At 35.1% G+C, this 23,226-nt stretch overlaps 1 protein-coding gene across 1 annotated transcript in view; it reads right to left on the minus strand.

The window, feature by feature from the left end:
• Positions 1-23,226, minus strand: part of LOC123616192 (uncharacterized) — a 136,081-nt gene that overhangs the window by 83,000 nt on the left and 29,855 nt on the right. The window contains exon 3 of the mRNA XM_074352694.1: positions 17,526-17,659. Coding sequence (XP_074208795.1) covers positions 17,526-17,659 — 134 coding nt within the window. The remainder of the gene's footprint in view (positions 1-17,525; positions 17,660-23,226) is intronic.

The raw sequence follows: 23,226 nt of genomic DNA on the forward strand, positions 1-23,226 counted from the left end.
ATTTTACCTTCATTTCTGAAGGATATTTTCACTGGTTATAGAATTTAGCATTGACAGTTCTTTTCTTTTGATCCTTTAAATATATTGTGCAAATTCCTTCTTGAACTCCACGGTTTCTGATGCAAAATCTGTAATCATATGAATTACTGTTACCCTACAGGTAATACATTATTTCTCCCTCTGCTGCCACTGCAATCACCAATGCCATGGAACTGTCTATGGTCCGGGGCATCAGAGAAAGGAAAAAGGTAGAAGAAAAATTAATGACAAGGGATTTCCCCAACTCGCTCTGAGCTTTAGAAGTTCAGTTTCCTCCTCCTTAACTCCGAAGTAAAAAGCTTCTCCTGGAGCTGTCTGTACCATAATGCTCTATCCAAGTTTCCAGCTAAGCGAAGTTCTATGTGTGGGCAGGTGGCGGTGGGGAAGCAGGGGTTAGAGAAATTAGAGTGGAAAATAAAAAATAAGATCATGTAGGTTCAGTCGTACTTTGAATCTGGTCAGGCAGTTCCTATTTACTTTTCAGTCATGTACTTTCCCATGTATTCTGTCCAGATCTTACAGTTGCATTCCATGGAGAGTCAGGGCGGCAACGTGGATGCCATCTTACCTAGACAGACTCCTAGGGCAAGTTCTTACACTTTCATCTAGCATTAAGGAAATAAAGGATCTACAGAAATAATTTAAATGGAAAGTGGAAGCAAAGAATAGTTTTTCTGTTTTTACCTTATAGTTTTATCCTATATTTCAGTTAATACACAGAGTATTCCAATATACCAAATGTACCTATTATATATCTGCTATCACATGCTATGCTTCTCCCATTTTGTACATAGGTATTTTATGTTTTGTAATACTCTTTATCCTATGCAAGAGACACTAATTTGAAATTCAATTCTGTCACCCAACCCTACTCAACCTACTCTGGGAGTGATTTGACTGGTATGTCTGTAATTTCTATGTTCATTGTAAAACCACTGTAAAAATTTTGAACTTATAAAAAGATGATGGATAAATGTGGTGGGATACGTTCATATGTCTGAGGCAATTTGTGAGAATATGATGTCTGTCTAAAATGCTTCCGAGTCAAATGACTCAAAGAGGGTATGTCACCAAAACCCTGTAATGGTGTTTTCCTACACTGGCTACTACTCAAGTCCCAATTCCTGTATTAGAGTCACCACAGAGATTCTCATGCAATGGCTTCAGTTTTTTGTGAAAATCACATCCACAATCACTCAGAAATATTTGTATTCATGACACTATGAGGTTGTAGACAATTTGGAGTAACTGCCTTCTAATACTGACAAAAGTTAAAATTTCCTTTCCATTAGTTACAGGACACTGTTACAAGCAAAAGTGCGGTCATTTGAGTGGCTGACACTTTCAGGAAATAAAATCACCCATTTCACAGTATTTTTCAACTAGAAACCAAAGAACACAGTTTTGTGATTTGAGGTGTAATGAAAACCATGTTCTCACCAACCCAACTATTTATATTTGTATATATAAAATGAAAACCTGAACTTTAAAGCTAACAATGAGTAAGCAAGAACACTATGCACTTGTAGTCCTATTTCAGAGGCAATCAGTGGACAGATAAGCAAGGTGTGCTACCTTTGCCAAACTGTCAGCTTATATAATCACCTTGTGGGAAAACCACTATTAATGTCTGAGAATTCTTGATGCCTTAGAGCTCCCATCTGACATGATAATCAGTGATGCCCGGCTGTGTCTCTGCCAACTCATGAATATATTTTTCAAAAAGTCCCCTAAACAGAAGGGAGTATATGCTGCCTCTGTCTTCAGAGACTTCTGTCAAGAATTTAGAAGCTCTATCATTAGGAAAGACAAAATTAAATAGAAGCCAAATTGAAAATGTTAATCCTTACCAAGAAATAACATTTAGGTTATAGTCAACACCAACTGGCCTTAACATCATAAAAAATGTAATTTCTAATCCAAAATATTTGAATGCCTAAATCATATGTTAGGGAGGAATAATCTGGGCTCTATAGCTTCTGTGAAAAAAGTAATCATGTTATTCTCTGGCTTCACCAAAGCAGTCTTATGAGTAACCTGGTTATTTCTTTGCTCTTTACTCTTTCACTTTTTCCACCTGGGTTCCTTACTTGTAGACTTCTTTTAGATTGATGTGAAGGGAGAATAAAGTTAATTTTCAGCATGAAGAGGTCGAAATATTAGCTTGCTTGTTTGCCGGTTTTAATTTGTGCTGCTACTGCAGGGTCATCGCTACATTAGATGGCAGAGTGTAAAAGTGGCCATAACCCCACGTTAAAGGAAGGATGGTGAGCAGACAACCTGCCGAGAGCGGCTCCGTCAGAGTCTACATGAAGGATTCACAAAGCTGGAGGCCAAGCCTTTCCGACAGTCTCTTCTCCCTCCAGAGCTCCCGATGGACCACACTGAGAAGTCACTGGAGGGGTTCACAGTTTGACTTCCCCCTCTCCCCAAATATGCTTCTTTTTATAGATGTTGGTCACAGATAAATATCATGCACTCCAAAGTCCATCTCTGAATTTGACCTTGAATGGTTTCATGAATATTACACCACAACATAATATAAAATGGACTTTTAAATTCGTTTAGGTGACACAATCCTCAGGTTGCTAAGGGCATTAAATACGATAATATTTCAGAGTTAACTCCTCTCAACCTCATCAAAGTTCAGCTTTTACTTGAGAAGACAAGCATATTATGAGATATATTATATCACACTCATATAAATGGATATAAATTCAAGTAATACTCACTTTAATTAATTTTACCATGATTGCTTATTAGCTCCTGAACATACAAATCATTTTTGATAATTTGATACTTTAAGTATATAAATTAGTAAAATAAGAATTCTTAAGTAACATCTGCTTCTCATTTTGAAGCAGTATATTCTACTTGACTACTTTTAATTAGCAGTTCCTACTTTTGAATATAAATGTACCATTAATCATATATATTTAAAGATTATATATTTTTTAAGGATTTTCTAATGGACTGTTTAAAAATTTTTTTTTAAATCATCAAACTATCATATCTGTGACGACTAGAGAACCTGGGATGGGGGCTGAAACCATTGCTCAGTTAGACTGTCTCTTTATGTGCCAGCAACAGCTGGGCAATCAACTTTCAGCTCTAACTGTCTACGTAAGCGGCTTGTCCACAGCCAAGTCAGTAATTACAGAATCAAACGGTACATCAAATTCCTTCCAAAGTTTAATTTGGCACACAGAGCTTTGAAAATAAAACCATCATAAAATATTGCAACTCTTGAATCTAATATCCTACCAGTGTTTCTGACCCAGTTAGGGGAAATACACTGAAATCTTTTCATTAATATGTTAATAGAATAATTTTAAAATTGAATTTTGATAGTAATCCCCTTGAAACTGCTTATAAAGAACTGTAGTCTACTGCTGAGTTTCTTATACTGATTTTAAATAGATAGTATCTTTTATGCCTTAGGATCTTAAAATATCAATGCCAGGTTCTGTTCTAGTCAATTTTTTGCAAATACGGTAACTTTTAATCTAATTATTCTTGACTAGAACATTTGTTATTTTTTCTTAATATGTGAAGAATAAGTTTTGGTAGACTATTTCATAGATATCTCATAATTGTAGTTGGTGAGTGTGATCGTACTTTATAAATATTGCCTAGGTGGTATCATCCCTAAGTATATGGTTTGTAAATATTGTTGGGTTAAAAAAATTGGTGGGCAGTTTACTAAAAATTTAGATGTCCCAAGAATCAGGTCAGTAACACTGTAATGCTAAGTAAAAGCTCCAGGATTTGTGAACCATCACTCTAAAGGAATTCAGTGATGATGAAAGCATGTACGTGAGTGTAAAAGCTACTGCAAAAAAAAAAAAAAAAAAAAAAAAAAAAAAAAACCAACAAAAGTAGTCCTAGTCCATATGACAGCAAAATGAAACATTTTGAAATAACATTTTTTTCTATGGCTATCTTGAATGATAATATATATCTTTTCAGTTTTAAAGAAATGATAAGAATTGGATTACCATAAACATAAACACAGTCTTAGAGATATTTGTTCAAATTACAAATTTCTACTCTACCCCTTCTTCTTCACATGAATCAGAATTTTAGAATGGGGTAGGAATGTAGATTTCTAGCAAGCAAGTTCAGAACTTGATTGAATAAGCGGTTCTCAATTCTATAAAATGGAGCACTTACTAACAAATATCTTTATGCTGATACACGAACTACTATGTGTTAGGTTTCTACTTACAGCAGGCACTGTATGTAAATAAATACCTTTCAATCTCATTTATTTTATTGCTTAAAACCAGCATATGAAGTAGATATTCTTATACCTATGCTCCAGGTATAGAAACTGTGGTCACAAGGATTAAATAATTAGCCAAAGTCACACAAACATTAACGAATAAAGCCAGGATGCAACTCAGGTCTGCCTGATGTCAAAAATGATAATAATAATTTCTCATTTAAATACTCTAATATTTTAATTTGATTCTCCAGGTCTTAATCTGACTAGAGTAACCAAGTTTAGTAAGTGAAAGCTCCAATAAATGTAATAATTGTGTATAGACATTCGGAAGTAGATTGTATCATGAACAGACATTGAAAATAGAAGGAATCACTAAGGGAAACTTAGTGGTATCTGGATTTAAATAGGTTGTATTTCTTTAAAGTCAGATTTAAATTACTACCCTTCTGTAATCCAAATTCAAGAAAGCCAGTGAAAAATAGCATAAAATAATTAATTAATTAATTAATTAAAGGGTTAAAAGTTAGGTGAAGTAAGTGCTAACATAGATCAGAGTAGGTAAGATTCTAATAGGAACAAGAAAAACGTATGACGTACTCATCACCTTGTTGACGGATGTGCTTTCTTTCCATATACATCATACATATATATATATATATATTTTTTTTTTTTTTTCTCCTTGTGATGTCTTTGGTTTTGGTAGCAGCATAATACTGGCTTCACAGAATTCACTGAAAAATGTTTCCTCCTTTTCTACTTATAGGAAAGTTTTGTGAAAGGTTGGTGTTAATTCTTCTTTAGATATTTATAAAATTCACAAAGTCATCTGGTTCTGGGCTACTCTTTTCCTGAAATATTTCTTTAATTAATCTCTTATGTTGTTATAGGTTTATTCATATTTTCTATCTCTTTTTGAAACAGTTTTGGTAGTTCTTGTCTTAATAGGCACTTGCCCATTTCATTAAGGTTACCTAATATTTGCATTAAATTATTTTTGCAATCCCCTTATAATTATTTTTATATTTCTGGAAGATCTGTAATAATGTCCTCTCTTTCAAACTCAATTTTATTAACTTGATTTTTTCTCAATTCTTCCTCTTGGCTAGTCTATCTAGAAGCTTGTCAACTGTGATCTTTTCAAAGAACCAACTTTTGATTTCATTAGTTTTCTGTTTTTTCCTAGTCTCCATTATTTTATTTACTTCTGTAGTAATCTGTATGAATTCCTTCTTTCTGCTTGCTTCAGTTTTAGTTTGTTCTTCTTTTCGTAGTTTCTCAAAGTGGAAACTTAAGTTGTTGATTTATTTTTCTAACATAGACTTTTACAAATAAGTGTTTAAAGCTATATGTGGTAAGTTTTGGTATACTGCATTTCATTTTATCTCTAAGCATTATTTAAATTCTCTTGTGACTTCTTCTTTGATGTACTGTTTATTTAGGAGTGGATTAAAAAAAATTCTCTTATTTTTAGTTTCCCAAAGTTCTTTGTTATTGTTTACTGATTTTATTCTACTATGGTTGGAGAACATACTTTGTATGATTCAAAGGCTTTAAAAATATTGAGGTCTATTTTATAGTCTAGCACACAGTCTATCCTGGAAATAGTCCACATGCACTTGAAAAGAATGTGTATTTTGCTGAATGGGAAGAGTGTTCTATAGCTGTATGTTAGTTGTGTTACAGATAGTGTTCTATAGTTGTATGGCCAACTGGTTTATAGTATCATTCAAAGCCATTTTCAGAAGTCTTCTTTAATAACAAAACGAGTTTATAAAATTCCCAAGGCGAAATCATATACCTCTAAGATGTAATTACTCTAATTATAAACAGTGATACTCTTCTGTTACATATCTAATTTTTAAATCAATTTCAAATTAGATTAGCTGCTGTTCCCCAAATTAAATATAAAATTATCCAAAGAGAATACTACAATTTGTGTCTCAAAATGTATCAAAGGAAATTGAAAAAGCATTTTTAATGGCTTTAAAATGCCTAACTTTATATAAAAACAAGTCTAAATTAAAACATATGGTAGATAAGATACCTCTGTAAGTCATCACCTTACTGCAGTCATGAGTACATATGGATGAAATGAATTTGTAGTCATCTAATCCAAACTTGTCTCATTAACAGATGGTAGCCCAAATTTTATTTGGATACTTACAAGTATTAATAAAAGACATTTCCTAAGACAGTTTGTTCCATCTTTGGAAAGCTCTAACTATTACAATTTCTTACCTAAATGAAGTCTATGTCTTTGGAATTTATATTTTAGTTCCTGTCTGAATTCTGCAATAAAACAGAACAAATCTGTTACTGTTCTTGCATAGAAGAACCTCACATGGTAAATATAATGAAAAAACTACACTTATGTTTCTTTCCGGTAAGTGAAGTTATAATCTCAAGAATTGTAAAGTCTTCCTTTCAAAGAGCCTCGAATTCTAGAAGATGAACTTAGCAGAATCAGTACTGAAAATGTGGTGTAAAAAACCATTAGGGATTGTGAGAAATCAAGATGTCTGCACATCCCCCTTCCTATTCCTCCCAAAAAGTAGAGGTTAGTTCCCTTTGAATTTTGGTTATCCTTAGCAATTTGGTTGACAGAAAATACTGTATAGAAGTGATACCTGGACTTCTGAGAACAGACCCTAAGAAACCGTGTAATTTCTACTCAAGTCCCTTGAAATGCTCTTTCTCAGGGTGTTCCTTCTTGGAATATTCCCTTTCAAAACTTAGCTGCCATGCTGGAGAAATCCAAGCCACATGAAGAAACCATGTGTACGTGTTCCTTTTGAAATCTCCAGCTGAACCCCTAGCCGATATCCAGCATCAACAGCCAGTCATGCCCACAAGAGTGAAACAACTTGGAAATCTAGTCTGGCTAGGTTGTTCAGTGACTACAATCTCAATGCTGTCTGATGCAATCATATAAAGAACTTGAGGAAAGGAATCCCTAGTTGAAAATGGGCCAGAAGAAACAATTAAAATTCCACCAAGTTATCTGTAGATTTAATATATTACAACCACCTTTATAATATGTATGGCATGGATTCTTTTAACATTTCAATGCCTCCTTAGAGTTAAAAAAGGGTGCCATTTTTAAAAATAGCAATTTCTAAAGCATTATCTTAGAATTCTTTCTCTACCTATAATGATAAAGAATATAATAAAGAATATATATATGTATAACTGAATCAATATGCTGAACACCAGAAACTAAGACAACATTGTTCTTCAAACATACTTCAATAAAAAGATTTGCTTGTTTACCCTATTCATATATTTTATTTTATTTTAAAAAGAAATTTCCTAATATAATTTCCTAAATGTAAGTATTAAAAATAGCAACTGTTTCAGATAAAAAAATATTATTAACATCTTGAGGTCTTTTTTTTTTTCTTTCCTAATGGTCACAAACTGATGGGTTTGGGCAAAGTTTACATTAGGAAAAGGATGCTAATGTGACCTAGTTGGTAAGGTCTTTTGGGCCAATTCAATGTACTGTTGTAAATTTCACACCTGAATGTGTAGTTGGGATGTATCAGTTAGATGCTTATATATCACTGTCCTATAAGTGCTGGAAGGAGTCCAGAGACTGGAAAGAGATACAGGTAGAGACGTGCTGGTACTCCGAGGTTCACACCATTTTAAAATTCCTTTGAGCAAAATGTCTCTGTGATTGATGATTTGATATTTGGAGCTTCTGGAAAAGGGAGGTGGCTTTACCCAGAAGAGTCCCTAGGGGTCTTGTACTCATCACCTCTCAGGCACAGATACCAGGAAAACCCATTAGAAAAGCAGATTGCTACTGAACTCTAACTAAAACTGAATGCTTCACCCATGAACACCATGTGATTCTCCCTCCCTTCTCATTTTGGGAGTGGGTCAACTCAGACTCAACAACCAACAACATTGGAAGTGCCCCAAACCCCTGACTTATCAAATGAAAATAGTACATTTAAGATGAGAACTGATATGGTTATCACTTTGTAGTGCATACAAATACTGACTTATAATGCTGTATACCTGAAATCTATGTTATACAACAATTTTATCTCAATTAAAAGAAAAAAAAAATCAAAGCTGACATGTACCTCATAGCAACAAGGTTTTAGGTTAAAATGTTGAATTTACCTTTCCTAAAGAAATTTCATTCCCACTCTGCTATCTGAAGCAACACTGCTGGCTCACTGGGGCCTTTAACTCCTAGAGGTTTCCCTAAGTAGCAAGGTCTGCTTTACTCATGGTTCAGCTAACCTGGAAACCAACAGTGTCCACCGTGGCTGGTCAACTTGAGTGACAGCAAACCAGTACTGAAAATAGACAACGGTTGTTACAATAAGTGGGCAAGAAATCAAGGCCATTCCAATTGGTTTTGACTAACACTCCCCTTGATGAAACTTTTGGTATTTTTATTGACCCTTGGACGGATGCCAATGACCTAGCAGTTTGGACAACTACTTTGACAACTATAAAATGGCAGGCTAACGATAAACCTACCAGGGCTATGGACTATGGAAGCAAGTCACAGCTGCTGGTTGAATTATTTGGGTCACTAATACAGATGCTCAGAATAAAGGTAATTCTCTGATGAGAACTGGATCATCACCAATGCTCCTTAGATCCATCATCACACCAGATATCACAACACATCCACGTATCAAAGTGCTAGGTACAAAGTGAAGACTCTTGTTTCTGTAGCAGAGGCCACCCTGCATGCCAGACTATTGTTCTTGTCAAAATGTGACTCATCTGTCTCCAGGTGAAGAAGACCATACTGCATGGCCCCTGTGCCCTCTCTCTGCCTGCCACCAGCAATCTGACTACCCCAGACCTTTGACTCCCACCGGTGGCATCTCACTGTCACTGACACAGTTTGGGTTATGGTACTGTTGCTGTAGCACAGAAAATTGGCTGTGGCCCCACTACGGTGGCCCTTAAAACTGACCTGTGTTATGTGTTTGGTTTTTTGGACCATTTGTAGACTAACAACAGTGCATCTTTCATTGCAGAGACCACTCAAAAGTGGACTCGTGATGAATGTATTTCACGTCCTTTCCACGCACTCTGCAATCCAGTCTCATGTGATATTGTTAAGCACTGGATCAGCTTCCTCAAAAATTAACTCAAAGCATTACTGACCTTCCTCCCCTCCTCCTGGTCCATATTCCTCAGAAAAGCACTTTAATACTGATTGTAGTTGTCTCCAGAAAAGAATCATCTTCTTGTGCCACTTTCAAGGTCATTATCAGCATTAAAGTGGTGAAAGGTTATATAAGCCTCTTTGGAAAATTCTGGACTTTTCACTGACTTGGCATATTTTTTCTCTCCCTTAATGGGTCTACCTGATTGGCACGCTTTCTAAATAGAATTCTTCCCAAACAAGAGCCTAAGAGATTTAATCTCACTCAGCTGCTTGGATTATTCTGCTAGACGAACACGTTCCTAGATAATAATGATAACAACCATTTGGTGGGGAACACGGCTGACTATTTCACCTGTGTGGCTCAGGTGGCCTGCAGTGGGCGACATAATGGGTCCCTGTAAGTTTTACAATAATATCCTTGTTCGCCTTACACCTAATCCTTTCTGTCACCAAGTCTGGATACAAGTAAGAGAAGATGGGAAAAGTGGGATCAACATCATAAATCTCTGTCTTTCACGATCACACCCAGAGCCTTCTTCAGAAAGGAGAAAAGCCCTCCACGAGCTCACCAAAACTACTGCGAGCACTAAATTTAACTATTTAACTGTCTCTTGAGTTTGCTATTGCTCCCTCCCTAAACAACTCCCTACAAAAACAAAAATTGTGCTGAACTATCTGAACTGATAAGCTTAAAATCTACCATCTAGTCAGGAGACAAGCTGGACTGTCAACTCATCCCCCCAAGTGATACAGATCTTATTTGGGAGGCCCCAATAACTGTAAACAACATTTTGTCTCCAGTATCACTAACGACTCCCAAAGAATTGTACTTCTTGTGTGGAAGCAAAACCTTAAGGGGTCCCCCTCACGGAAACACTACGACTTGCATTTTAGGGGTTGTCATAAAATACCTTCAAGGGTTTAACGAGATACCAGTAGATGAACCGGATGCTACGTGTAGTACTCAGATGATTGCTGCTCCAACTTGAGGCTTCCCTTGGTTAACTGAGGAGGTTTCTGGGGGGAATAACATTGTGTGGAAAGTTATCACTATGTTGAGATAGATAAAATTAGAAAAGTTGGTGTAAAATTAGTCCCTGACTTTAGCTGTTCAGTTACAACACTTCAGCCTGTAAGACATCCGGGGAGCTTGAATTCACTGGCCAGGGTTGTTGTGAATAATAGAATTGCTATGAACTTCCTCCCTGAAAGCCAAGAGAGAGTCTGTGTAATGCCAAATACATCTTGGTGTACCTGTGGTAATGCCTTAGTCCAAGTGAAAAAGCCAAAACACACTCTGGAGAAAGTTTCCTGGATTTCTAAGGTACACCCTGATGGTTTATGAGATTTGTTAAGCTGGTTGGGTCTGGGATCTTGATGGTACAGTTGAGTTCAATAATATACACTGGTCTTACTCTGCTTCTTGGAGAATTAAAAAATTGTATGAGACAAACTGAACAGATTTGGTCCCAACCTTTGATGATCAGATTCATCAAAGAGGCTAAGCAAGTCATGTACTCATGGAAAAACTCACCAGGAACCAAAAAACAAAAAAGTGTAGAAACTAGCAGTGGACATTTTTGAGAGAGAATTCTCCATAGATTTCTCATATTTCTGAACATCTTACTGTAAGAGACTCTAATTGTCCTTTTCTTACAAATAGGCTTGAAAGATACAGATCATATTATCCTCTGAAGCTAAAGGGAAGTTTGTTCACTCCCCAGTTTAATAAAGACAAGGTCTCTCACTGAAGCAGAGGTCAAGGAGACAACCCTCTTATAAGATTCAGGTTCCCAAGCTCAGGATTCTTTACCTATAATATAACTCATGGCATATGCTGTTATCTCCTGCATCTCTTCACATCTCTCTGTGGGAAGTGGAGTTTGGGGAGCTGGCACATATGTTGAAACTCTGTCTACCCTTACTGTTGCCAGTAAAATGGTATATCCTCTGTCTCTGACCCATGAGTCTTGTTTCTTCTATCATTCCTCAGCTGCAGCAGCATATTATTTCAGTTTATAAAGAAATCTCAGACCTGATAACTTTTTTACAATCCCAGTTTGAGATAGCACAGTACAACAGGTTATACAGTTGTCTCAAGGAAAAGTACTTGTACAAGTATTTGAGTTTTCAATGTAACTAATTATTTTCCATGGAACATCAGTTTTTAACTTAAAGCACAACTGATAGGTGAATGATCCCTAAACAGATTTGGACGTTTGGCAAACATATTCTCAAAAACTAATGAAATCAGCCACTCACTTCAAGGATAATGATAAACAGTATCTATTCTCATGATACAATTTAAACTTTCAAGCAAAAATTAGAATTTTGGAATGTATGTATCCACCACCATGAGCCTGATGGCTTCCCAATACTGAAAGATTCTTTAGAAGAAATCTGATGTGATATTAGTAAATGTTGTGAATGGATACAACAATATCTAATATGATACTAACACATGCTATCAACGGATGTGATTTTATCCTACTATGGAACACTAATCAACAATAAAATGATTGAAATAACAAACATAACAACATGTAAGAATCTCAAAACTTTATGCTAAGTTAAAGAGAGTAGAAATTAAAGGTTATATTATTTTAAATTATCTTTATATGAAAGCCCAGGAAAAGAAAGTTCTGTAGTAACAGACAGATCAGTGGTTGTCTGGATCCATTTGATACAAGAAGGGAACAACTGGAAACAGACATAAGGAAGAGTTTCTGTATTTCATCACGGTGGTTTTCACACGACTACACAATTACCAAAATTCATAAAAATTTACTCTGTAAACTGATGAATTTATTCATTTAAAATATATCTTAACAAAGCTGAAAAAAGTATTACTTTTCTGCAACATGTTTAAAAACAAAAAAGCCATCACAGAGACCAAGATTTGCTTAAACATGTCCCAGTACTCACAGCTGCTAAACTTCCAAAACTTTCAGAAACTGCCCATAAATGTCATTTTCTAAGGAAAGTATTCCATAAATACCTTTCTAGCTTAGCTTGGATAGCCGTTTGTCATTATTTAATCACACTGCCTTTTATTTAACATCAGTTTAATACGATTTTAAAATTATATTCACATAGGTCAGTGACTGTACAGAAATTATACCATAATAAAGTTGGTTAAATTTTTTTTTAATTAAGACCTTGTACTGGGGAAATTACTTCAAGTCACTCCACTGCAGGTAGAGAACTATGAGATAAAGTGTCAGTAAGGATCCTTTATCTTCCAAATCTTGATGGTAGAAAATTCACCACAAAAACCTGCAAAACTTGTCTACTATTGAGTAACTTATGAGTCAACCTCAGATAAACTGTTCTACTTTTTCTGCCCAAATAGTTTTACTCTCCCAAAAAGAAGATTTAACTCACACTGCTGTCAAACAGTGTCTCACCCCTGTGAGCAGAGATCACACCAAAACCTTAAACTGAGAACTGGTCTTCCTTTCACTTAATGTTCCTACTGTTTTATGGATGTTTTTCAGGGACAGTCTCTCGTGGTTCCTATGATTTTTCCAACGTTTGTGGTTTGCAGAAGTCCTAGCAACTATGGAAGTGAGGAACTCCTTGGCACCTCTTCACTTAGAAAGGGGAAGTGGGGCATAAGTCATCCTCGTATTTTGTGAGTTAAGGGCAAATTGAAGGATAGATTTTGGAACTACAGAGGAGTAAGATTGGGATGGAAGGTTAAATATAGTTGAAATGAAAAAAACGTTCCAAGTAGTAGATACGAAGTAACTCATTCCTTCTCTCTCTCTCAAATCTAGATTCAAAATCTGAAAATCAAGCAGATGCAGTCAGTGTTGAATTAGAGAAGAAGAAGATGAAGACTGGAGTGCAAGCTTGCACTAGTCTATCTACGGTGAAAGAAGAAGCAAAACAAACCTCCAGGACAGTTCACCAAGCCAGAGGACAGGATACTTACTGTGGGCCGAAACACTCGAAGGAAAAGTAATACCTGGCTTATCCTTTAGTATTTAATAACAATAATCACACCAACAGATACTGCTAACACCATTTGATAGCTTTGAGAACTGCACTTGAAAATTTCAATAAACTCCTAGATCTAATCCTCAAAACAAATCTACCATTTAGGTTTAGGAAGAATTAATTCCACATCGACTGCCATTCAGCATATTAAAGCTGGCAACAGAATTCTGTTTCATATTTGGTTACAAAATTTGTCCTCTTTCCTCCATTCAGCTTCCCTTGGGTATCAGCTTTTTCTCAGTAACTAACCACAACTTTAGTATCTGGACATCAAGTCAAGGCATAGCAGGCTGTACTGAACGCAATTGCCATCTTTCCATAGCTAATGACTCTGCACCTGGCAGCCTGCCAGTCGGGGAGAGCAGGGATGGAATCTGTAAACACTGAGCGGGCAGAATAGATCTGATGTCTCTGAGCTGTCAGAGAATTGCTTCAGAGCACCTTGCATGGCTCTGTCTGTACAGTGAGTGCTGAATGAGTAAGTAACTTAAGCAAGGAATCATTAAAGGGAGAAAATAAGCAGTAACTGAACAAACAGGAATTATAACCTAGAGTGAATGAACAGATATTGTAACTCTTTGAAACAACCAACCAAAAGCTACAACACTAGATTTTTCGGGACTGCCTTTGTTGAGGATAGTCAACAGACTGAATTATTCTGAAACACAATATTATAGGGAATCATTCTATTAATGTTATCAACCAGCTGATGAATAAAATAAATCCAAAAATAAATCAAGTTATACCTGTGATTTTCTTAGCAACCTTTCCAGGTGTTTAAGCAGAATAAATGTGGCCACCCGTGACTGTTTATATACAGAGACCATTTGAATAACTACATATAAACAAAACAACCAAGATTTCCATCAGCCCTACCAGGTGCCTGAGTATATGAGATTCATTTTACTCCCAATACTTTTCATTAAGAAAAGAACCTGTATTTAGTGGTGAAGACATCATGAAGCAGCTGCCTGTGACTCATCACTCAAAATGCAAGGATGAATTGACTAATGCAGAAATGAATTTTCAAAATGTTAGAGGCCATATAAAGCTCTGACATGTTGCTAAGTGGCTTACATATGAAATGCTGTCTTGTAGACAAGCATTAGCAGATGGTGGCATCCTCCTGACACCTTCTTCAGAGAAACTTATAATAGTGCTGACCAGATCCCAGTGCAGGATTTTTCACTTGTATAAAAAGTGTAGAGAAGGAGGGAGCAGTAAATCATGGTAATGCCTAATTTCTAATCAAATATTCTAATTGAAATATTCTAGCTGAATGATTCTTACCCCTATCTGTACATTAAAGCCACATTAAAGTCACTTAGGGGGCCTGTAAAACTCTCAGAAATGAAAATAGTCTAATTCAATGTTTCTCAACACTGTACATTAAAATCATATTAAGACCACTTAGTGGAGCTTTAAAAAAAACTCTCAGAAATTAGCTCTCCTAAGTTAATCATACATCTGAGGATGAAACTTGAGTACCACTCACAGATATGCCACCCCCAGTGGATAGCCAGAGTTGAGAAATTCCTGCTCTATCAGAAACACACACACAACACAGAAATTATTTGAAAACAATTTAAAACAACCTAAAATATTAGCTATGAAAAATTGAAAGGAGGTAGATTAAAATGCAAATTGGAAACAGTTAGAATGGGAAAATTTTAAGAAAGCTTTTAATAAAAAGAAAACATTCACTGCAAAAGGAAAATGTTTTACCTTCTATTGCAGGAGTTTAATGGAAAAAGAATGACTACGGAAAGGGAAGAAACTAGCATGAAAAAACACATAAACAGAAACTATAAGACGGGTCGTAACTCTTAGAAATTAAATGGAAACTCAAACATTTGTTGATGTTACCATGTTTCTGACTCCACATCAGACTAAGATTAAAAAAAAAAAAAGTGACAATATTTTTAAAGTTCTTGACTCACCCTCTCCTGCAAGATCTAAAGTTCCACTTCAGGGTCTCCCACCTGACCTTCCCCACCTCCTTCTCTCCCACTGCACCACCAACCATTACTAGGTGTGATCAGCACCATAATCTCCGAGTTTTCAGCTGTCATTTGCTCCCTTTTCCACATTAACTCTCTGCAACAGGATGGTGAAGCCACCTATGCTAATGAGCGTCACGTCAAATTCTGCCATCTTCCATGGCTGGGCTTCAGTTCTACCCGTAAAACAATCCATAAAGAACAATTGCGTTTATTCTGTCTGCAAAACAAATTAGATACTCAAGCTAAATTCGGCGCTAAATTGTCGTAATCTGTGGATTGTTCTCAAGTTAAGAAGACTGTACTCTGCCACTCGTCTGCATGTGGCATACAACACAGCTTATGCATGCGAGCACCTGAACTCTGTGTGCCAAGCCCCTAAGTTCTTACGGCCAGACTGTGCTGCCTGCGGCTGTGAGTACCCACCCCCGCGAACAAAGTGAAAAGCACCACCAACCCACACTAGAGAGTCACCCAAAGCCCGCAGCCCTTCGCTGAGCACCGTCAGTCATGAATGCTCACCAGTGTCTCAGGATCCCCAGTACTAAAGTCACCAGGCTTCACACCCCGTTTTACTTCAGCACCATTTCCCATTGCCAACAATGGTCCCCCTGGCATTCTCCTACTTATGGTGCTGTTTCCTCTCCCTACTGTAACATAATGCTTCTCTATTCTAACACAAACCCACTGACTGCGCCCTTTGAAACTCTTGCTCCGTAACTTAAAACACTATCTTTTTCAGGTCCAGAATTTTGTCTTTCCAAAGCCCCATTTGAGAGACACTGGAGTCCTTTATCTTTTTTATGTCCAAGTTTCTTTCTCTTCCCTCCTTTTCCTATTCAGTTACGACAGAGCATCCTTGTTTCCAGCATGCTCTCTTAGTTTTGTCTGATAATTCTGAGATGCAGGCATACATTTACCATAGAGATGATGCTTGAAGACATGGGACTAGATGAGATCTCCCAGGGAGAAGGAAAGATGCTAAGAGAAGAGGAAATGAGTACACCTTGGGTTATCATTTGCAGCTGTTTCATTCGATCTTTTATTTTTTAAATATATTGAGTTGAGTTTTGTACTATGCTGGCATTTTACATTTACAATCTCATTTATTACTCAACATCTCAGTATGACTGGTTTACTAACTGCATTGAAGAAAAATGCAAATTCACTTTCAGATATGTGAAATAAATGGCCCTGAGTCACAAAATTATACCATGAAAAACAAAGATTGTTTCTCTGTGGCTTCAAAAATTCACGTTTTTCCACTATGCTCTTTGTGCAAGGGAGATTTTGAACTAGTCTGTGCATATCTTCACTTTCCCACTCAAGGTACAGTAAGACCAAAATAGGTTGACCCATTGAAAGAACAAAGACGGATCAACTCCCCATTCCTTTCTTCCCCCTTTCTGGTTACACGGAATTTGCTTCCACAGAGCAGCCATTCTCTCCCGGGGAAGTCATGATTTCAGGCCCCTGGACTGTGACTTGACTACCACTGATTCCTACTAATCAAAATCAGAGGGGATCGGTGATATCAGTAAAGCACTGAAACAAGAAGGACGTGCCAGTCAGAACAACTATAACCTCTGCCGAGTGTTAAGACCTTTACTCGTGGTCCCATTTATGAGCTCATGTGATCAGAGATGGCAAACTCTTGGTGGTTCTAAACCCTAAACTCTTTTCTATGGCACATACGATCTTATTTCTTTTTGGTTGCTCTACTACTGAGACCGATTTAGAACAACTGTTCGTGTAATGAAATTGAATTAAATGGCTTATCCTATTTAGTGAGACAAAGCCTACCAATACATAGACATAAACTAACTTTATGGCCAAGTCTCGTGAACAGTAAAAAAAGAAATCTCTGATCTAGTGTGTTTATTATTCCAAGACGTAACCCACTTCCTTAAAAATATTCAATAAAATTCCAGTTATCCAGTGCTATATAGTAAATTAATATAAAACTTACTGGCACAAAAACCACCATTGACTCTGTTGTCAGGACTTCAAACAGGGCACAGCAGTGACAGCTTGTCTCTGTTCCATTGTGTCGGTGGCAGGAAACCCCAGAAACTGGGGCCTGGAATCTTTTGAAGAATAATTTACTCACAAATCTGGTGGTTGATCCTGGCTGTCTGCTAAGAGCCTCAGTTCCTGTCCACTGTGCTTGTCCATGTGGTCTCTCCAACTGTGCTGGTTCAGGCCTCTCCACAGCACAGTGACTGGTTTCCATGGCCATGTAACCTGATGGAGAAATCCACATAGAATCTGTAACATTTTTAAGATCTAGCATTAAAATCACATAGAATTTGCTTCTACCATTATCTATGGAGACAAGCAGACACCATCTCAACCCAGATGCAAGAGGGGAACACAGATCCTACCACCTGGGTGGAAGAGTGCCAGTAACATTGTCAGAACAGTATGTGAGAAGGGATACAAGGCCATCCCTAGAAAATGCAATTAGCTACAAATATGGACATGAGTTTACCATCCACCAGTGAGGACGAGGAAATTCTTCCTGTACTTGTTCTCATTTCTTCATCTTTATTATTAAGTATTCACAATTTTAAAATGTCCTATATATTAAACTACATCTCTGTAAGGAATACATAGGTAATTACAAGACTTGATAATGACAAAATGTCCACAATTTAGGAATAAATGACTAATTTCAAGAAATTTCAGTTTGTATCGATGTAAAAATGGTACTGAACAAATCTGAAAGCTATCTTGTTGTGAGATATACTGTCATATCTATTTAGGGATCATAAATGCATCTGGAAGAAAATTAAGGTAGCATTTCTTAAAAGAGCTAAGTCACAATAAATGTAGGAAAAAGAAACCACCAAATAAATTCCCAGTGACAAATGCCTTATGTGACATCATATGTGTAATGTAATGGTATGCATATTTTAAGGTAGAGTTTATTTATAGAGACCTTTAAGAATATGTCACAGCACTATAGAAAATTTCCGGACAAAGAAATTATAGGCAAATGAGATAGTGCTCACCAACCCCAGAATTTTTATTAATGCTCTTTTTCCATGTCAAATAATTCTAAGTAATTGTATATCATTATTCACTCTCTCTGCATTATAAAGTTCTCATCATTTTACCCTGGCTAACACAATTCCCAAAGGGAGCTATACTGGAATATATATTTTTTTGTAATTATAAGACCATGATTATAAATAGTCAAAACTTACTTTAAAAAAATAACATGCAAAAATTGCCACTTTTGATTAGGACTATTGGCAATATGTTTAATTCAATACACTGCCTTTTCTTAAAAGGAAAGAATTCTACTTAAAGAATTCTTTTAGGAAAGAATTCTACTTAAAGTATTTTGGACTTACCTAAAAATGTCCAAAATAGAAAAAGCTTGACATAAAAAGGAATTTGTTTTTTTTTTAAACCTTCTAGTATCTTTAGTCTCATATGCTTATATTAGTGTGGAAGATACAAACCTAGGAGAAAATATTTCAGAATTAGGTTGGGCTAAGATTTGTTTGAAAACACAAAAAGTGAAATTAAAAAAATTAATAAAATACATTTAATCAACAAAAACACATTTGCTTTTTGAAAGACATAGCTAAAGAAACAGAAAAGCAAGATACAGACTGGAAGAAAATCTTAGTATCCAACAATGGGTTTCTATACAAGATACGTAAAGAGCTCTTACAACTCACAAATAATAACAAGACAATCCAATTAAAACATCAGCAAGGTGCGTACAGACACTTCACAAAGGAAGATAAACAGTAGTAATTTTTCATGTGAAAAGATGCTAACCATTACTAGCCATCAGAAAAATACAAATTAGAGTGATAATGAAATGCAACTACAAATACTTACATTAAAATAGCTAAAGTAAAAAATCCTCAGGTTTGGTGAATATGGAAAGTAAGTGGAACTCTCATACAATTCTGGTAAGTATCCAAAATGTTAGTCACTTTTAGAAACAATATGGCTATGTCATTTAAAGTAAAACAAACACTTGCTGTACAATCAGTAATTCTACTCTTGGGAACTCATTAAAGAGAAACAAAAATATATGTTCACATAGATGTGTGTGTGAATATTCATAGCAGCTTTATTTATAATAACTCAACACTGCAAACAACCCATATGCCCATCTACCAATGAATGGAAAAAAAAAAAATGTGGCTAAACATACTATAGGAAATTATGTTGTGATGAAAAGGGGGGAAAAGAAACACAAAAAGACCTAGCTGAATCTTAGATGTTACATTTAACTGAAAGTGGTAAAATATGAAGGACAGTATAATTTCACTTATATAAAATTATATAAAAGGGAAAAATGATAGTGACAGACAGCAGAGCAGTCTTTCCTGGCAGCAGGCGTGGGAGGCAGGATACACAGCAAAGAGGTGGGAGGAAGCTTTTTAGGAAGATGGAATTTGTCTGTATCTCACTTGTGCTGTTGGTGGGTACATCTTTAGAGAGAGTTTCCAAAATTCATCAAATGTACATGTGGTCAACTTTGTCGTATTTAAGTAAGACCTTACTAAAAATGTTTCATTAATAAAAAACAAAAAAATGTTCAATAAATCTAGGTCATAATTTGGACATTGTTATCTATGATCCAAGAGAAAGGATCATTTGCAAAATGATTTCAGTGAAAATTTAGAGCATTTTCCAAATATACAACTTTAAAAAAAAATCATGTCCAATTCAGGCCTGACAGGTGATAAAAATGTCTTTCTCTATTAAAGTGAGTCAGCAATAGAAGAGGTTTCACAGTATGCTGTGCTTGTTACACATCTACAGACACCAAAATTCAAGGCTATTTTTTTTAATTGTAGTCAAATTACAATGTTGTGTAAATATCTGGTGTACAGTATAATGTTTCTGCCATACATATACATACATATATTCCTTTTCATATTCTTTTTCATTATAGATTACTTCAAGATATTTAATATAATTCTCTGTGCTATACAAAAGAAACTTGTTGTTTATCTATTTTATATATAGTAGTCAGTATCTGTAGATCTCAAACTGCCAATTTATCCATTCCCACCTTCATTTTCCCCTGGTAACCAAAAGTTTGTTTTCTATGTCTGTGTGTCTGTTTCTGCTTTGTAAATAAGTTCATTTGTCATTGCTTTAGATTTCAAATATAAGTGATATCATACAGTATTTTTCTTTCCCTTTTTGGCTTACTTCACTTAGAATGACAATCTCCAGGTCATTCCTTATTGCTGCAGATGACATTATTTTATTCTTTTTACATGGCTGCGTGAGTATTATTCCATTGTATATATATACCACAACTCATTTATCCAGTCATCTTCTGATGGACATTTAGGTTGCTTCCACGTCTTGGTTATTGTGTGTGTGTGTGTATATATATATTATAGTATATATAATTGTATATATTGTATACTGCTTGTCTTGGCTATTGTATAATTGTGTGTGTGTGTGTGTATGTGTGTATATAGTATGCTGCTGTGAACATTGGGGTGCAGGTGTCTTTTTGAATTAGAGCTTCCTCTGGATATATGTCCCAAAGTGGGATTGCTGGATCATATTGTAAGTCTATTTTTAGTTTTTTTAAGGAATTTCCATACTATTTTCCATAATGGCTGCACCAAACTACATTCCAACCAAAAGTTTAGGAGGGTTCCCTTTTCTTCACCCCCTCTCCAGCATTTATCTTTTGTAGACTCTTTAATGATGACCATTTTGCCTGGTGTGACACCTCATTGTAGTTTTGACTTGCATTTCTCTGATAATTAGCAATACTGACCATTTTTTCATGACCATTTGTATGTCTTCATTAGAGAATTGTTTGTTAGGTCTTCTGCTCATTTTTGGATTAGGTTGTTTGTTTTCTGTTACTAAGTTGTATGAACTGTTTGTATACTTTAGAAATTAAGCCCTTGTCAGTCTCATCATTTGCAAGTACCAAGGCTATTTTTAAAACCATTGTTACTGTTGATGTCGTAGAATGAAAAATGGGTTGAAATTTTTAAGCAACCAGTAGTATGTATCTAAGAAGTGTGAAACTTTAATGTGAAAATTTTCTTTCAGTAAAAAGGACTGAAGATTACAACTCTATTTCAAGCTTAAATCTGGTTTAATAGGTTTATGTTAGTCTTAATATTTTGAATTACAAACACTAGCTCTGATTTCTTGAAGTATATGAAATTCTAAGTAAATATGGACTATGGGTGGTTTTCTTTCAGAAAAAAAGAGAATGTAACCTTTAATGTTTTGTCTTATCAAAAATATATTTTTCAATATATATTTATATATAATGTATCTAATAAATATGAAATAAATATAATGAGGATATAATTTATATATTTTACTAAATTTTTAAATAATTTAGGTTTAAATGGTTTTCCTATGATCTCATTTGATTTCACAGTTTGATAATTGTATTTATACATCTAGAAAGGCATAGTAATCTTTCTTCTGTATAGTTTAAATGTATAGTACAAATTTCCAAAGAAAATAAATTTTCTATCTACTCAATATAGATTCCCTAACGGCAAGTACAAATTAAAAACAAAAGGTTTAATTCTCTTTGTTGAAAATAAGAAACTAACTACTATATATCAAACAGCTAAACAATAAGGAATTACTGTATAGCACAGGGAACTATATTCAGTAACTTGTAATGGCCTATAATGAAAAAGAATATGAAAACAAACACACACACACACACATATATAGCTATAATGAATCACTATGCTGTCACCAGAAACACAACATTGTAAATCAACCATACTTCAATTAAAAAAAAAAAAATAAGGAAAGAGACGTCCTTTCCCTCTCTTTTATTAGAATATTTACTTTAAAATTGGAAGTTTTTTTTCTCTGTTTGATATGTGTATAAATCTTTTTAAAAGTTAAATATGCCTTTTACCAGCTTTAAGACCCAGGAATAACTTTCTCTAGGACCTGTGACCTGAAAATTATCTCTTTGAATTGTTAACATCAAAGAAGATAGTGCCCCTATCAGTTTCTGTGGGAGGGTAGGAGCCTAATTTCAGTGAGCCCCTTGTTCTAAGTTGCAAAGTTAACTCCTATCAGAAGAAGTTTATTTTTCTTTTGGATAAAGCCTATTAGTTAACATAGATGTTCACGCCAATTACCAGGTGAATTTAGGATGAACTATGTCTGACAAATAGTGCTGTCAAGTCCTCTTAGTTGAGAACTAATTATTGTTTTTCTTGAGAATATGTATGTAATGACTTGATCTACTTCTGCATACAAGAGTGAGATTTCTTTCTGTCTTCCAATCTCTTTAGCGGTTGCCAGTGATGTGCTTCACATTCTGGTTAACTGCTTATGCAATCTTAAAATTATTTTCTCTCTCCTTTACATTTGTAGGAGGTATTCTGGGTTGAGAGACTTTTTTTTTTTTTTAACACTACATGTCTCAAACAATTCTTAACTACGATAAATTTTCTACTGTTACTATTTTGGTAGGTTTTACGTGTATAAAACACACACATAAAACAATGGTATATTATCTATATTTCTAAACTTATAATTTTTTTTCTTTTTTTGAGAAATGCATCATTTTTCTCATCAATCTTAATATAAATTATAGTATTATATAGAGATATAATGTTACAATAACCCCATGAGTTAATGTTTTTTATAGAATACATATTGATACATTAATTTTATTACAAGTACATTATATATTAAATATATTATTGAATCTAAAAGATACTATGTATAGCTAACAAATTATTATCATTTTTTATTATTTACTTATTTCATTTTAGCATAATGGAAATGTTTCATGCTAATGTTCATTTTAACAT

Source organism: Camelus bactrianus, chromosome 2 (genome assembly GCF_048773025.1).
Source record: "Camelus bactrianus isolate YW-2024 breed Bactrian camel chromosome 2, ASM4877302v1, whole genome shotgun sequence".
Taxonomy (NCBI): domain Eukaryota; kingdom Metazoa; phylum Chordata; class Mammalia; order Artiodactyla; family Camelidae; genus Camelus; species Camelus bactrianus.